The following is a 17,529-nucleotide window of genomic DNA, read 5'->3' as shown; positions in this document are numbered from 1 at the left end:
CATCAATCTGCTGAATGATTCCTGTGTGTCTCATGTTCAGGAAATCAAACCTGATCTATACCTTCATAATCCAGATAATGCCGCCCATACAGAGCATCCGGACAGTATTCCCAGTGCTTCACTTTACACACATGTTGTTATGTTACAGCCTTATTCCAAAATGGATTAAATTCAAGGACATTCACAGAGTTGTCCCGTAGCCACTCCTTTGTTATCTTGGTTGTGTGCTTTGGGTCGTTGTCCTGTTGGAAGATGAACCTTCACCCCAGTCTGAGGTCCAGAGCACTCTGGAGCAGGTTTTCATCAAGGATGTCTCTGTACATTGCTGCATTCATCTTTCCCTCGATCCTGACTGGATCTTCTGGATTATGAAGGTATAGATCAGATCCTCTGGATTATGTAAATATAGATCAGATCCTCTGGATTATGAAGATATAGATCAGATCCTCTGGATCATGAAGATATAGATCAGATCCTCTGGATTATGAAGATATAGATCAGATCCTCTGGATCATGAAGATATAGATCAGATCCTCTGGATTATGAATATATAGATCAGATCCTCTGGATTATGAATATATAGATCGGATCCTCTGGATTATGAATATATAGATCAGATCCTCTGGATTATGAAGGAATAGATCAGATCCTCTGGATTATGAATATATAGATCGGATCCTCTGGATCATGAAGATATAGATCAGATCCTCTGGATTATGAATATATAGATCGGATCCTCTGGATTATGAATATATAGATCAGATCCTCTGGATTATGAATATATAGATCGGATCCTCTGGATCATGAAGATATAGATCAGATCCTCTGGATTATGAAGATACAGATCAGATCCTCTGGATCATGAAGATATAGATCAGATCCTCTGGATTATGAAGATACAGATCAGATCCTCTGGATCATGAAGATACAGATCAGATCTTCTGGATTATGAAGGTATAGATCAGATCCTCTGGATTATGAAGATATAGATCAGATCCTCTGGATCATGAAGGTATAGATCAGATCCTCTGGATTATGAAGGAATAGATCAGATCCTCTGGATTATGAAGGTATAGATCAGATCCTCTGGATTATGAAGGAATAGATCAGATCCTCTGGATCATGAAGGTATAGATCAGATCCTCTGGATTATGAAGGAATAGATCAGATCCTCTGGATCATGAATATATAGATCAGATCCTCTGGATTATGAATATATAGATCAGATCCTCTGGATCATGAAGATATAGATCAGATCCTCTGGATTATGAAGATACAGATCAGATCCTCTGGATCATGAAGATATAGATCAGATCCTCTGGATTATGAAGATATAGATCAGATCCTCTGGATTATGAAGCTATAGATCAGATCCTCTGGATTATGAAGGTATAGATCAGATCCTCTGGATCATGAAGATATAGATCAGATCCTCTGGATTATGAAGCTATAGATCAGATCCTCTGGATTATGAAGCTATAGATCAGATCCTCTGGATTATGAAGCTATAGATCAGATCCTCTGGATTATGAAGATATAGATCAGATCCTCTGGATTATGAAGATATAGATCAGATCCTCTGGATTATGAATATATAGACCAGATCCTCTGGATTATGAAGCTATAGATCAGATCCTCTGGATTATGAAGGTATAGATCAGATCCTCTGGATTATGAAGCTATAGATCAGATCCTCTGGATTATGAAGATATAGATCAGATCCTCTGGATTATGAAGATATAGATCGGATCCTCTGGATTATGAAGCTATAGATCAGATCCTCTGGATTATGAAGGTATAGATCAGATCCTCTGGATTATGAAGATACAGATCAGATCCTCTGGATTATGAAGATATAGATCAGATCCTCTGGATTATGAAGGAATAGATCAGATCCTCTGGATTATGAATATATAGATCGGATCCTCTGGATCATGAAGATATAGATCAGATCCTCTGGATTATGAAGATATAGATCAGATCCTCTGGATTATGAATATATAGATCAGATCCTCTGGATCATGAATATATAGATCAGATCCTCTGGATTATGAAGATATAGATCAGATCCTCTGGATTATGAAGATATAGATCAGATCCTCTGGATTATGAAGGAATAGATCAGATCCTCTGGATTATGAAGATATAGATCAGATCCTCTGGATTATGAAGATACAGATCGGATCCTCTGGATTATGAAGATATAGATCAGATCCTCTGGATTATGAAGGAATAGATCGGATCCTCTGGATTATGAATATATAGATCGGATCCTCTGGATTATGAATATATAGATCGGATCCTCTGGATCATGAAGATATAGATCGGATCCTCTGGATTATGAATATATAGATCGGATCCTCTGGATCATGAAGATACAGATCAGATCCTCTGGATTATGAAGATATAGATCAGATCCTCTGGATTATGAAGATATAGATCAGATCCTCTGGATTATGAAGCTATAGATCAGATCCTCTGGATTATGAAGATATAGATCAGATCCTCTGGATTATGAAGATATAGATCAGATCCTCTGGATTATGAAGATATAGATCAGATCCTCTGGATTATGAAGATATAGATCAGATCCTCTGGATTATGAAGATATAGATCAGATCCTCTGGATTATGAAGATATAGATCAGATCCTCTGGATTATGAAGATATAGATCAGATCCTCTGAATTATGAAGATATAGATCAGATCCTCTGGATCATGAAGATATAGATCAGATCCTCTGAATTATGAAGATATAGATCAGATCCTCTGGATTATGAAGGAATAGATCAGATCCTCTGAATTATGAAGATATAGATCAGATCCTCTGGATCATGAAGATATAGATCAGATCCTCTGAATTATGAAGATATAGATCAGATCCTCTGGATTATGAAGGAATAGATCAGATCCTCTGGATTATGAATATATAGATCGGATCCTCTGGATTATGAAGATACAGATCGGATCCTCTGGATCATGAAGATATAGATCAGATCCTCTGGATTATGAAGATATAGATCAGATCCTCTGGATTATGAAGATATAGATCAGATCCTCTGGATTATGAAGATATAGATCAGATCCTCTGGATTATGAAGATACAGATCAGATCCTCTGGATTATGAAGATATAGATCAGATCCTCTGGATTATGAAGATATAGATCAGATCCTCTGGATTATGAAGATATAGATCACATCCTCTGGATTATGAAGATACAGATGAGATCCTCTGGATTATGAAGATATAGATCACATCCTCTGGATTATGAAGATACAGATGAGATCCTCTGGATTATGAAGATATAGATCAGATCCTCTGGATTATGAAGATATAGATCAGATCCTCTGGATTATGAAGATATAGATCACATCCTCTGGATTATGAAGATATAGATCAGATCCTCTGGATTATGAAGATATAGATCAGATCCTCTGGATTATGAAGATATAGATCACATCCTCTGGATTATGAAGATACAGATGAGATCCTCTGGATTATGAAGATATAGATCAGATCCTCTGGATTATGAAGGTATAGATCACATCCTCTGGATTATGAAGATATAGATCAGATCCTCTGGATTATGAAGATATAGATCAGATCCTCTGGATTATGAAGATATAGATCACATCCTCTGGATTATGAAGATATAGATCAGATCCTCTGGATTATGAAGCTATAGATCAGATCCTCTGGATTATGAAGATATAGATCAGATCCTCTGGATTATGAAGATATAGATCAGATCCTCTGGATTATGAAGATATAGATCAGATCCTCTGGATTATGAAGATATAGATCAGATCCTCTGGATTATGAAGATATAGATCAGATCCTCTGGATTATGAAGATATAGATCAGATCCTCTGGATTATGAAGATATAGATCACATCCTCTGGATTATGAAGATATAGATCACATCCTCTGGATTATGAAGATACAGATGAGATCCTCTGGATTATGAAGATATAGATCAGATCCTCTGGATTATGAAGATATAGATCAGATCCTCTGGATTATGAAGATATAGATCAGATCCTCTGGATTATGAAGATATAGATCAGATCCTCTGGATTATGAAGATATAGATCAGATCCTCTGGATTATGAAGATATAGATCAGATCCTCTGGATTATGAAGATATAGATCAGATCCTCTGGATTATGAAGATATAGATCAGATCCTCTGGATTATGAAGATATAGATCAGATCCTCTGGATTATGAAGATATAGATCAGATCCTCTGGATTATGAAGATATAGATCAGATCCTCTGGATTATGAAGGTATAGATCAGATCCTCTGGATTATGAAGATATAGATCAGATCCTCTGGATTATGAAGATATAGATCAGATCCTCTGGATTATGAAGATATAGATCAGATCCTCTGGATTATGAAGATATAGATCAGATCCTCTGGATTATGAAGATATAGATCAGATCCTCTGGATTATGAAGATATAGATCAGATCCTCTGGATTATGAAGATATAGATCAGATCCTCTGGATTATGAAGATATAGATCAGATCCTCTGGATTATGAAGATATAGATCAGATCCTCTGGATTATGAAGATATAGATCAGATCCTCTGGATTATGAAGATATAGATCACATCCTCTGGATTATGAAGATATAGATCAGATCCTCTGGATTATGAAGATATAGATCAGATCCTCTGGATTATGAAGGTATAGATCAGATCCTCTGGATTATGAAGATATAGATCAGATCCTCTGGATTATGAAGATGACTTATTTCATACTCTTGTCTGACATGTGCTTTACATTTCTATATGAGGTATATATTATATACAGTTTCATCTTTGTCTGTAAACTGAGAGAGTCACTGTGAATTTAAACTACAGGATAAACTCTTGTTTATGTGCGCTGCATGTTTTGGCGTTTGAACATTTAAGGTCAGTAAACAGCTGTTTACATCTGTCTGCACCCTACTGTAATTTCACACTCCAACACACAACAAACTCCATCTCTGAGGACTTCCTGGAGCTCCTGCCTTTGAAATGCTCATGTCAGAGTATAAACACACACAGGCGTCAGAGGGGCGGGGCTATGAGGTGACTGCAGGTAAATGTGTGAGAGCTCACCTGTAACATCTCAGGTGTGTGTGTGGATACAGAGAGATCTTCATCTGCTCCTCTGTGGATCATTCTCAGGTAAGCAGCATCCAGTCTTCACATGCAAAACTTGTTTTATTTGACTTGTTAAGATGAATGCTATAATGGTATTTGTACAGTAAACATTGAACTATACTGAACCTGTTTGTTATCAGGTTTATACATAGTTAATAAACAGTCATCTAAATCACCAACACTGTTTCTATTTGAGTGTTTAGACTGAGGAATTCATGCATATTTGGACACACTTGACAGATTTGTTTTGTGACAACCTTTTAGCAACCCATTTGTGTTATTTTTGTGTCACTTTACTGTTATCCTATTTCTTTTGAAAATAATAATAATAAAGAGTGAGCTGGTGTGTCCAAACATTTGACTAGTAGTGTAACTAAATGACATTTACACACTCATTGAGTCTTCAACCAATCTGACACCACTTCCCAGACGAGGGGAATTCCTCTGACAATCGAGAGACCGATTCATTTAATGCCTCAAGCTTCAATACTCAGACAAGCACAGATACATCACATTAAAACTATTATATGCAATATTCTACTTTTCAACAGAAGAAAGACTTTGTAGATGACAAAAGTGCTGCCTATGACATTAGACCGGATTAAATGTGGTTTAAAGTCTGTAGGCGATTCAATGGCTGATCTGTGTTAATTGTAAGGGATGTCCGCAGGTTTATCTTGTGCGTTTGAACCTCAGACTAAATGCTTATTATGTTAATCTAGAGTGTGTTTGAAGTCTCTGTTGTTCTAAACCGGAGTCTGTCTTTCTCAAAATCTCTCACAGGGTTTCAAAGAGGATCGGAAACAGTTTTCTGAGGATCTATTATCGAGACGGGGGTTTAAATGAGGAAGACGATGGTCTTTCCTCAACTCAGGAAAGGCTTTAATCCATCCGAACACACGCAGTTTTAGATACACTTCCCCTGGCTTGGCTGTGGTCTACGACGCAATACCAATAGCGGCTGTTTTGGACTCTGTTTTGGTGCACTTGTAGCCCAGATTTGTGTGTCAATATGGACTCATCGCTCCCAGATGCTCACTGTCGTCTTGGTAGAAGCAGTGTGCATTGTGGAATGGTGGCCTCTAGTGGTTACCAAGGGCATAATGTACACTCTCAGTTTCACACTGAACCACTCGGTCGCTCCTTGCCTCTGTTTTTGTACCCAACTCACATGGATCAGCGAGTTTACGACAGCTCATACAGCAGCGGGGCGTCACTGTTGTCGTACCTTCCGCCGTTCCACGGCAGTTTTGGCTTGTACGACTGTACGTTTGAGCCCGCTTTCATACAGAAGCGAAACGAGAGGGAGCGCCAACGCGTGAAGTGTGTGAACCAGGGGTACGCCAAACTCCGAGACCACCTGCCGAACGGGTCCACGGACAAACGCTTGAGTAAAGTGGAAACGTTGCGGGCAGCCATTCGATATATAAAATATCTTCAGGGACTCGTGGAGAACCCGGAGCGAGGAGAGAAGATAAGAGGAGGAGAGTCTCCTGTTTCGGTCTCTGAATCCTCATCCGAGGAATCTGCTGGGATTTAGAGACGCCGAGGACACGCACATGACAGGGGGAACAAGGCTGTTTGAACTCTCTGTGATTACATGAACTGTGCTTTAACAGCTTTCTTGTATTCAAATAAACCTCAAATTATACTAATAAAATAACTAGACATCTTTCTATTGCGCTGCAACCATGTAGAACGATTCATGAAACACTAACTCATATGATCTGGGGTTTTTAGGAATTGCTCAATAAGACTCACAAACTCTTGAATTATTGACAAATGACTCCCTGAATCTGTCAGAGCTGTTACTGAATAATCGTCAATGCTTGAATGTTTGTATGACAACATGTACTTTAGCGAACAATAAATACTCATTTTGTTGATGTTGTTGGGCATTTTCTTTTATGACGGTGTATGATGACCTGTTTGCTTTACCCAATTGATAAAGAGTCTTAATTTTCATTGAGCTCATAAACAGCTGCAAAGCAAAGATCACAGAGCGATGTCTTTGATCTCATCTGTGAACTTACTGGTTTTGGCAGCTCAATGATGTCACAGTCTCCAAACAGAACAAGCCAATGGGATGCTATGACCACATTACGTCCTCCCTCTTTGTCCCTTATTGTCTCTGTGACCATGAAGGTGTCATTCTCTGTTATCCCATAATACATGCACATACACACTTTAACTGAGTGACACTCATTGTCTATATTTATGTTTTAAGTCAGACAGCTGCTGTACTAACCAAACCGAGAGCGAGAGAGAGAGAGAGAGAGAGAGAGAGAGAGAGAGAGAAATAGATTCAGGGACGTATAGACAGACAGGCAAGCTGATGGTGGGGACATGATTCAATTTTGCATCCCGAGAGCTGCCACAGGAAGTTCGGAACAAAACTTACTGATTTCTGGGGTACTTATCTGAGAACCCGATCTCCAGAATTCCTGCACCTCCGGTTTTGCTTCTTATTTGGGATCATGGAGGGGGGCGGTGAGGCACCTATAACTTCCTTCATCATGGATGAGGAGACTTTAAAGAGAAAACAGAGAGAAAAACTCAAGAAACTCCAGGCCACCGGCGGAAACCCGCGGCCCGCGCGCTCCCTCCTCTTCCTCACGCTGAAGAACCCCTTCCGTAAGGCCTGCATTAACATCGTAGAGTGGAAGTATCCTTTAACGCTCCAGACATTTATTTATTAAAGTCATGTTTTAGTGTAGTTTTCTTTAAGTATCAACTTTGATACACTAATAAGCTTTTTAGCAAAACTTTTGACACAATTTAAAGTGTATAATAATACATTTGACATCCTTTATTTAATTATAATATATTATACGTCATAAAATATAGGATATAAAAAAGCAAATCTCCATTTTCTTAGTTTCCAGTTAACCTAATTTCTGAGTAACAATTGACATATTAAACATAATTTCTGTTTTGTTTTGTTATTTCCTCTTCTGGGAGGGTCTGTCAATCAGTGGGCTGGGAAATTGAATTGAATGCCTATTAAAGTGTACTTGTTAAAATCCTCATTTGGAAGCCGCTAAATGACTAAATGTAAATTAAATAAAAGTAAAACCCTCTTGTCAGTTACTCTGTTAACTCCGAACAGTGTCAGAATGAAGTAACTGTCCAATTAGACACTAACTAGCCTAAGTTTGAGTGTGTGTATGTAATGTTTGTACTGTAAATGTCACTGTTAAAACAGCACTCTGATATTCTGAGACAACAGCTGTTCTGTCCCCTAACTCACTAAATACAGACACGCTAAGCTCAGAGAATGCTAGCACACAGAGATAACACAGAGAGAATGCATTCATGTAGAATACTACAAAAGTTTCTTAAGTTTCTGTCTCTACACACACACACACACACACACACACACACACACACACACACACACACACACACACACACACACACTCACACACACACACACACTCACTCACACACACATGTTGTGTTTCCATGTTTTATGGGACTTTCCATAGACATAATGGTTTTATACTGCACAAACTTATATTCTATCCTAAACCTAACCTACCCTAAACCTAACCCTCACAGAAAACTTTCTGCATTTTACATTTCAAAAACATCATTTAGTATGATTTAAGCTGTTTCCTCATGGGACCGACAAAATGTCCCCACAAGGTTAAAATTTCGGTTTACTATCCTATGGGACATTGGTCCCACAAAGTGATAAATACACACCACCACACACACACACACACACACTCACACACACACACACACACACACAGGGAAATAAAGATTTTAAATGTAGTTGTTTCTAATGTTTTACTGTAGGAACATTCAGTATTTCTGACTTTAAAAATAAGGTACTTTCAGTTACGGCTCATAGGAGTGACTGAAACAGTATCATGTGAAAGAAACTAGCTACTATCCTTTGAAATCAGTAAATTATTGCAGTTGTTTTCCCTAAATGTGTCTCTTAGACCATTTGAAATCATCATCCTCCTCACCATCTTCGCAAACTGTGTAGCTCTCGCCGTTTTCATGCCAATGCCTGAAGAAGATACAAATAACACCAACAGCAACCTAGTAAGTCTCTCTCACACACACATGTACACAATGGAACTTTTTATATGATTTAAGGTATGCAGAATGCTGCTGTGAAATGCTCAGCATTTAGCTTAAATTTATTAGAAACCCCAGCTTAAAGACAAACTCAAACCTACAGACTCATCTGTAAGACACACCCACACACATAAGCTTCCCCTTAAGACACTCCCCAAACTATAGACTCCACATTAAGACAAAACCTGTAGACTCCGCCTTAAGTCACACCTGAACTTATAGACTCCGCCTTAAGTCACACCTTTACCTGTAGACTCTGCCTTAAGTCACACCTTAAACTGTAGACTCCGCCTTAAGTCACACCTGAACTTATAGACTCCGCCTTAAGTCACAACTTAACCTTTAGTCTCCGCCTTAAGTCACACCTGAACTTATAGACTCCGCCTTAAGTCACACCTTAACCTGTAGACTCCGCCTTAAGTCACACCTTAACCTGTAGACTCCGCCTTAAGTCACACATGAACTTATAGACTCCGCCTTAAGTCACACCTTAACCTATAGACTCTGCCTTAAGTCACACCTTAACCTTTAGTCTCCACCTTAAGTCACACCTGAACTTATAGACTCCGCCTTAAGTCACACCTTAACCTGTAGACTCCGCCTTAAGTCACAACTCAACCTGTAGACTCTGCCTTAAGTCACACCTTAACCTTTAGTCTCCGCCTTAAGTCACACCTTAACTTATAGACTCCGCCTTAAGTCACAGCTTAACCTTTAGTCTCCACCTTAAGTCACACCTTAACCTGTAGACTCCGCCTTAAGTCACAGCTTAACCTTTAGTCTCCGACTTAAGTCACAACTTAACCTGTAGACTCCGCCTTAAGTCACACCTTAACCTTTAGTCTCCGCCTTAAGACACACCTTAACCTGTAGACTCCACCTTAAGTCACACATGAACTTATAGACTCCGCCTTAAGTCACACCTTAACCTATAGACTCTGCCTTAAGTCACACCTTAACCTTTAGTCTCCGCCTTAAGTCACACCTGAACTTATAGACTCCGCCTTAAGTCACACCTTAACCTGTAGACTCCGCCTTAAGTCACAACTCAACCTGTAGACTCTGCCTTAAGTCACACCTTAACCTTTAGTCTCCGCCTTAAGTCACACCTTAACTTATAGACTCCGCCTTAAGTCACAGCTTAACCTTTAGTCTCCACCTTAAGTCACACCTTAACCTGTAGACTCCGCCTTAAGTCACACCTTAACTTATAGACTCCGCCTTAAGTCACAGCTTAACCTTTAGTCTCCGACTTAAGTCACAACTTAACCTGTAGACTCCGCCTTAAGTCACACCTTAACCTTTAGTCTCCACCTTAAGACACACCTTAACCTGTAGACTCCGCCTTAAGTCACACCTTAACCTTTAGTCTCCGCCTTAAGACACACCTTAACCTGTAGACTCCGCCTTAAGTCACAACTTAAACTTTAGTCTCCGCCTTAAGACACACCTTAACCTGTAGACTCCGCCTTAAGTCACACCACAACCAAAAACCCCCACCTTAAGAAACACCTTAACCTCTGCTCCTTAAGTCACACCTTAGCTTAAAGGCACACCCCAACCTGATAAACCCTGCCTTAAGACACACCTTAATCTATAGACTCCACCTTAAGACACACCCTTATCTATAGACTCTGCTTTAAGACACACTCCACCTTTGAAAACATGAATTTAGCATTTCCATTTGGTGTCGCTAGAGGGCCACACATTTCAACTTTACAGAGATCTGGAACAGATGCAAAATGTCTGATATTAATCACACTAAACCCTTAAAAGTGAATGTGTGTGTTGTGCCCTTGACAAAGGTGATTGAAAGAAGCAGGTGCTTCAAGTTCATGGCCTTCTGCTGTAGTTTTATAATTAGCCCCACACTAAAACTATACGCTCAGAACACACACTCTTACAGTTACAATGCTCTCTCATCACCGTGGTGTTAGTTGAAGGTGGTTTGCAATCTGATACATCAGTTTATTAGTTTTGTACTATCTGTCTATCTGTCTGTCTGTCTGTCTGTCTATCTGTCTGTCTGTCTATAACTAAATGTCAAATAGATACAAATTGCATCTTGCTAACAGTGAGTGTAATCTTGGTTCTAAACTCGTCAGTCATTTACACACTCGGTGATGGTAGTTTTCAAAATTCCTCATCTGAAACCGGAGAAAGTTGACATGAACTAGTATCTCTTCTCCATGTTCCCACTGAACTCAGAGTGTGTCATTGTTGACATTTGCCAGAAATGTCCCAAGGCATGTTGAAACAGACTTTTAAAAGTCAAAACAAAACTGTGTTCTGTACTAGACAACCCGACGTAGACAACAAATACCAGTGAGATTGTTGGTTATACTGAATTGTGCTGACAGGTTCAGTCATCTATATGTGTGTGTGTGTGTGTGTGTGTGTGTGTGTGTGTGTGTGTGTGTGTTCACAGGAAAGTCTTGAGTATATATTTCTCATCATATTCACAATGGAGTGTTTCCTGAAGATCGTTGCGTATGGATTTCTCTTTCATGCAGATGCGTATTTACGGAACTGCTGGAATATATTAGACTTTGTCATTGTAACAATGGGGTAAGATACACTCATCTACACCAACTCCACATAGACACACAGCTCCCAGAATCATTTCAGAAATGCACTCTACGCAAGTGTGCAGACACGGAGGCTTGGTCAAAGCATCGACTACACAGTCCTCAAGGGGGCAACAGATTTTCTTTCAAATGTTTGTGCCATTAAATCAGATGTGATGGTTTTCAGGCAGTTGTTATAAACAGGTCAACAGTTTAACTAACTGTAACTTACTCGCTCAGCAAGATCCTCTTCAAACTTGTGCTCTGCCATGATAGTAGTAAACCTGAAAGAGAAAACTGACTGCAGTTTGAACCAAGGGCATAGCCAGGAAATAACTTTTGGTGGGCGTCGATAAAAATGGTTGGACCAAGTTTTCGCCCCAGTCTTTTTATACCAAATTTCCTTAACAACAGAGAAGCTGTGCATTCACACACTTTCAGAAATCAGAATGTATACATTTTTCAAACTATTTTATAAATATATATTTGAAGTCAAAGAATAATCTCTAATATTCTGGGTGGGTCTAGGCCCATCCTTGGCTACCCGCTGGTAGACAAATATCCACAATAGCACCCGTTTGACAACACTGAGAATGCAGTGTGTACTTGCAATGTGCTATGTACTGTGGTAAGTTTGTTAAACATTCACTGTGTGTGTATTTGTGTGTGGTTTCTCTCAGGTTGTTCACTATTGTGGTGGACTTCATCAATAACATCAGTGGTGTGGAGGCTCCAGTGGAGCAAAAAGGTGGTTTTGACATGAAAGCCCTCAGAGCATTCAGAGTCTTGCGGCCCCTTCGACTCGTATCGGGAGTCCCCAGTAAGTGACCTCGTTACTGTTATCTGTTCACAGTAGGGCTGGGAATCAAGAACCGGGTTTCTTTTTTAAAAAAAAGATAATATTAGTAAATTAGAATAAAATTATTTTCATGTTGTTCGGATCTAAACAGATTCTGATACATTAAGACTCCATCTTAAGACACACCCTAACCTACAGACTCCATCTTAAGACACACCCTAACCTACAGACTCCGCCTTAAGACACACCCTAACCTACAGACTCCGCCTTAAAACACACCCACACCTTCAAACTTCTTCTTTAGACACACACCAACCTACAGACTCCACCTTAAGACAGATCCTAACCTACAGACTCCGCCTTAAAACACACCCCAACCTACAGACTCCACCTTAAAACACACCCCAACCTACAGACTCCACCTTAAGACACACCCTAACCTAAAGACTCCACCTTAAGACACACCCTAACCTAAAGACTCCGCCTTAAGACAAGCCCTAACCTACAGACTCCACCTTAAGACACACCCTAACCTACAAACTTCACCTTAAAATGTAGTATAGATCTCTGCGGAACAATAATTGGTATTTCCCAATCTGTGGGCATTTTCAAACCGGGATGAGCATTTTTAAACTATCCAATGAAAGTAGGGAATCACAATGTAGTAATCAGTGGGCGTTTCCAAACCAGAATAGCCATTTCTCAACTATCCAATGAAAGTAGGCAATTTCAGTGTAGTAGGCAAATAGTCTAAAGCGATTGAAAAAAGCCCATTCTGATTTAAAAATGCCCACTGATTGAGAAAACCCCATTTTTGTTCTGCAGAGACACAAGTCTCCTTTAAAGACACTCCAACCTACAGACTCCGCCTTAAATCACACCCCAACCTACAGACTCCGCCTTAAAACACACCCCAACCTACAGACTCCACCTTAAAATACACCCCAACCTACAAACTCCACTTTATAACACACCTCAACCTACAGGCTCCACCTTAATGCAAACCCAAACCTACAGACTCCGCCTTAAAACACACCTCAACCTACAGGCTCCAACTTAATGCAAACCCAAACCTACAGACTCCGCCTTAAAACACACCCCAAGAAACTGACCCCACCTTAATGCAAACCCAAACATACAGACTCTGCCTTAAGACAAACCCCAACAAACCGACCCCACCTTAATTCAAACCCAAACCTACAGACTCCGCCTTAAAACACACCTCAACCTACAGACCCCACCTTAATGCAAACCCAAACCTACAGACTCCGCCTTAAAACACACCCCAACAAACTGACCCCACCTTAATGCAAACCCAAACCTACAGACTCCGCCTTAAGACACATCCCAACCTACAGACTCCGCCTTAAAACACACCCCAACAAACTGACCCCACCTTAAAACACACCCCAACAAACTGACCCCACCTTAATGCAAACCCAAACCTACAGACTCTGCCTTAAAACACACCCCAACAAACCGACCCCACCTTAATTCAAACCCAAACCTACAGACTCCGCCTTAAAACACACCCCAACAAACTGACCCCACCTTAATGCAAACCCAAACCTACAGACTCAACCTTAAAACACACCCCAACCTTAACATTTTGACTTAAGACACACCTTCAACCTATAGACTCTGCCTTAAGACAGCTTATTTTCTTAAGTCAAAAAATGATAAGAAAAAAGTAGTTTTAATATGAATGTTACATTAATCTGGCCCCAGAATTGTTCAATGAAATCAGAATTGGACTCCACATAATTCCCACTAGCTCAGCTCTCTCAGTTGCTCTTGTGCTGTATGTGTTAAAGTGTAAAGAGTTTCTCCTCCAGGCCTGCAAGTAGTGATGAGCTCCGTTCTCAAGTCCATGCTGCCCCTGTTCCACATCTCCCTGCTGGTCTTCTTCATGGTCACCATCTACGCTATCATTGGTCTGGAGCTCTTTAAATGCAAAATGCATAAAACATGTTACTACACTGGCACAGGTGGGGAAAAACACTTTTGAGAAGCAAAACAACCAAATATTAAACAAATGAAAGCAATATATGTATTTTAGTGTCTTACAAGTAGCCACGCTTTGTCTAGATTACATATGTAATTGACTGACTCATATGAGTGTTTAAAGCTGATGTATGTAATATCTTCAATGTGTCCAAGCTTAATATAGTAAACTACAAAGAAGACATTTGTAGGTTGATTTAACGTGTATACTGTGGCTCTTTCAAAGCACTGCGATATTTGTTTGTGCGGCCGGTCTAACCCGACACAATGTAATGTGAGTTTGGGTCGGGATTATTTGTTTGTACAACCAATGCAAGATGGGGGAGTTTTCTGGAATCTGATGGAAAAACTGTATTTTTGCAATTCGGTTTGGTGAACCTAGTGGTGCAAAAAGTACACAATTCAGCTTAATTACAATGTTTGCAAAGTGACCACTGCATTAATATTACTTAAATTATCATTTAAGTCTTAGGTGTGGGGGGTCTGAGTATCTCAGCGAGTATTGGCGCTGACTATCACCGCTGGAGTCGTGAGTTTGAATCCAGGGCGTGCTGAGTGACTCCAGTCAGGTCTCCTTAGCAACCAAATTGGCCCGGTTGCTAGGGAGGGTAGAGTCACATGGGGTAACCTCCTCGTGGTCGCTATAATGTGGTTCTCGCTCTCGGTGGGGCGTGTGGTGAGTTGTGCGTGGAAGTCGCGGAGAATAGCGTGAAGCCTACACACGCGCTACGTCTCCGTGGTAACGAGCACAACAAGTCACATGATAAGATGCGTGGATTGACGGTCTCAGACGTGGGAGCAACTGAGATTCGTCCTCCACCACCCGGATTGAGGTGAGTCACTGCCCCACCACGAGGACTCAGAGCGCATTGGGAGTTGGGCGTGATAAACTGGGAGAAAAAAATCTTAGACCTAAGATCAACGTGTTTTTTTAAACAAAAACAAAAAATGAAGATTAGTCTGAAAAACTCTCATTCACTCAGTTAATATGTTGATATGAATTTAAGCTGAATTATTCTGTCTTACATCTATTTGCATACTGAATTGTGATTGGTGCATCTATTTAAGGATCTATAGCCGCCTTTATGTTGCAATGACGACAGTTATGTAACTGATGCTAACTTGCCTAAAAGTGCTATTCTTTTGCATTTTCATTAACAGCAATGTTTCATGCTCTATTCACAGATGTCATTGCTACGGTTGAAAATGAGAAGGCATCTCCGTGCGCTCAGGCCGGTAACGGTCGTAGCTGTACACTGAACGGAACGGAGTGTCGTGGGGGTTGGCCTGGGCCCAATAACGGCATCACTCACTTTGATAATCTGGGTTTCTCCATGCTCACTGTATACCAGTGCATCACCACTCAGGGCTGGACGGATGTTCTGTACTGGGTCAGGACCCTGTAATTTCCCCTAACCCTGTCCCCTGTCTCTACCCTTTACCCTGACGGTACCTGATTAGAATCTGATGGTCAACTCTTGTCTTGCTGTAGGTGAATGATGCAATCGGAATGGAATGGCCCTGGTTGTATTTTGTGACTTTGATTCTGTTGGGTTCATTCTTCATCCTGAATCTGGTTCTGGGGGTCCTGTGTGGGTCAGTCTGAACACCTGCGGTCTTTATCTCAGGATCTCTCTACTGCAGTTCACAGCTTTACAATCTGTCAAACTCAATCAGACATCATTGTCTGATATTGGTCTTAATTCTTACTGAGCAATTTAGCATCAAATCATGTTACAAATTCCTATTTGTCTTTCTGGGGTCAGTGAATTCACTAAGGAGAGAGAGAAGAGTTCTCGGAGTGGCGAGTATCAAGAATTACGAGAGCGTCAACAGTTTGATGAGGATCTGAAGGGGTACATGGAGTGGATCACACAGGCAGAAGTCATGGACAACGACCAGGAGCAAGGTGCTCAAATATACACGCACTAAGTGAAAAAAAATCGTTTTCTGAGAACTATTGACTTCATGGCAATTATTATGTCTGTTTGGGTCACTTTCGCAGGTCTGCTCCCGCTGCAGAAGGACGGATCCCAGACGGAGAGTCTCTACGAGCTTGAAGGACTGAATAAACTCATGTACTACGTGTGAGTACAGCCGAATAATTGACTTCATTTCCAGTAGCATTTTCACACCTTTAAAATGCCTGCGTGTTTGTGGTTTCCAGTCGGCATGCACGGCGCTGGAACCGTTTTTTCAGAAGGAAGTGTCGTGTTTGGGTGAAGTCCAGGCTGTTCTACTGGTTGGTCATTTTCCTGGTGTTCTTCAACACTCTGGCCATCACAACAGAACATCATCAACAGTCTGAATCCCTCACCAACTTCCAAGGTTTTATTCTTCTACACGATTTCATTTGAATATTTGCAAATTAGTTAGAAGCTGGCAGTCAAGCTGGTCAACCATCTTGGACCAGCGTGCACCAGCTAATGACCCACTAGAAACCTTTTAAAACCATCAACAATGATCAATAATCATTTTGCCTTTACGCAGACAACACCAATAAGGCGCTGTTGTCTCTGTTTGCGGTGGAGATGTTTCTGAAGATGTATGCGATGGGACTGCCGTCGTACTTCATGTCTCTCTTCAACCGTTTCGACTGCTTCGTGGTGTCTGTTGGGATCCTGGAGCTCATTCTCGTAAACATGGATGTCATGTCCGTCATGGGGATCTCCATTCTGCGCTGTATTCGGCTGCTGCGTCTCATCAAAGTCACAAGGTATGTGATTTCTGATGCACCCACAACGCATGCCCCGTGTCTGTGAGCATCAGAACTGTGGGATTGTGTTTGCGTTTCAGGCACTGGACGACCCTCAGTAATCTCGTGGCATCCCTCTTAAACTCGGTGCGCTCCATCGCATCCCTGCTGCTTCTCCTCTTCCTCTTCATTGTCATCTTCGCTCTGCTCGGC

The 17,529-nt window shown here is 40.7% G+C and overlaps 1 protein-coding gene across 2 annotated transcripts in view; it reads left to right on the top strand.

Moving 5' to 3' along the window:
- The first annotated feature begins 7,333 nt into the window (after window positions 1–7,333).
- cacna1sa (calcium channel, voltage-dependent, L type, alpha 1S subunit, a) overlaps window positions 7,334–17,529 on the top strand; it is a 22,994-nt gene continuing 12,798 nt past the window's right edge. For both annotated transcript variants that reach the window (XM_052124379.1, XM_052124378.1), the window contains exons 1-12: window positions 7,334–7,821; window positions 9,110–9,215; window positions 11,680–11,819; window positions 12,499–12,638; window positions 14,453–14,605; window positions 15,807–16,012; window positions 16,114–16,217; window positions 16,388–16,530; window positions 16,627–16,708; window positions 16,789–16,949; window positions 17,112–17,337; window positions 17,418–17,529. The exon at window positions 17,418–17,529 is cut by the window's right edge and continues 96 nt beyond it. In XM_052124379.1, the coding sequence (XP_051980339.1) occupies window positions 7,634–7,821; window positions 9,110–9,215; window positions 11,680–11,819; window positions 12,499–12,638; window positions 14,453–14,605; window positions 15,807–16,012; window positions 16,114–16,217; window positions 16,388–16,530; window positions 16,627–16,708; window positions 16,789–16,949; window positions 17,112–17,337; window positions 17,418–17,529 (1,761 nt within the window). In that variant the 5' untranslated portion in view covers window positions 7,334–7,633. The remainder of the gene's footprint in view (window positions 7,822–9,109; window positions 9,216–11,679; window positions 11,820–12,498; window positions 12,639–14,452; window positions 14,606–15,806; window positions 16,013–16,113; window positions 16,218–16,387; window positions 16,531–16,626; window positions 16,709–16,788; window positions 16,950–17,111; window positions 17,338–17,417) is intronic.

The sequence above is a fragment of the Xyrauchen texanus genome, chromosome 50 (genome assembly GCF_025860055.1).
Source record: "Xyrauchen texanus isolate HMW12.3.18 chromosome 50, RBS_HiC_50CHRs, whole genome shotgun sequence".
Classification (NCBI taxonomy): domain Eukaryota; kingdom Metazoa; phylum Chordata; class Actinopteri; order Cypriniformes; family Catostomidae; genus Xyrauchen; species Xyrauchen texanus.
The sequence above is the reverse complement of the archived record's forward strand: the minus strand, read 5'-3'. Positions and strand labels throughout refer to the sequence as shown.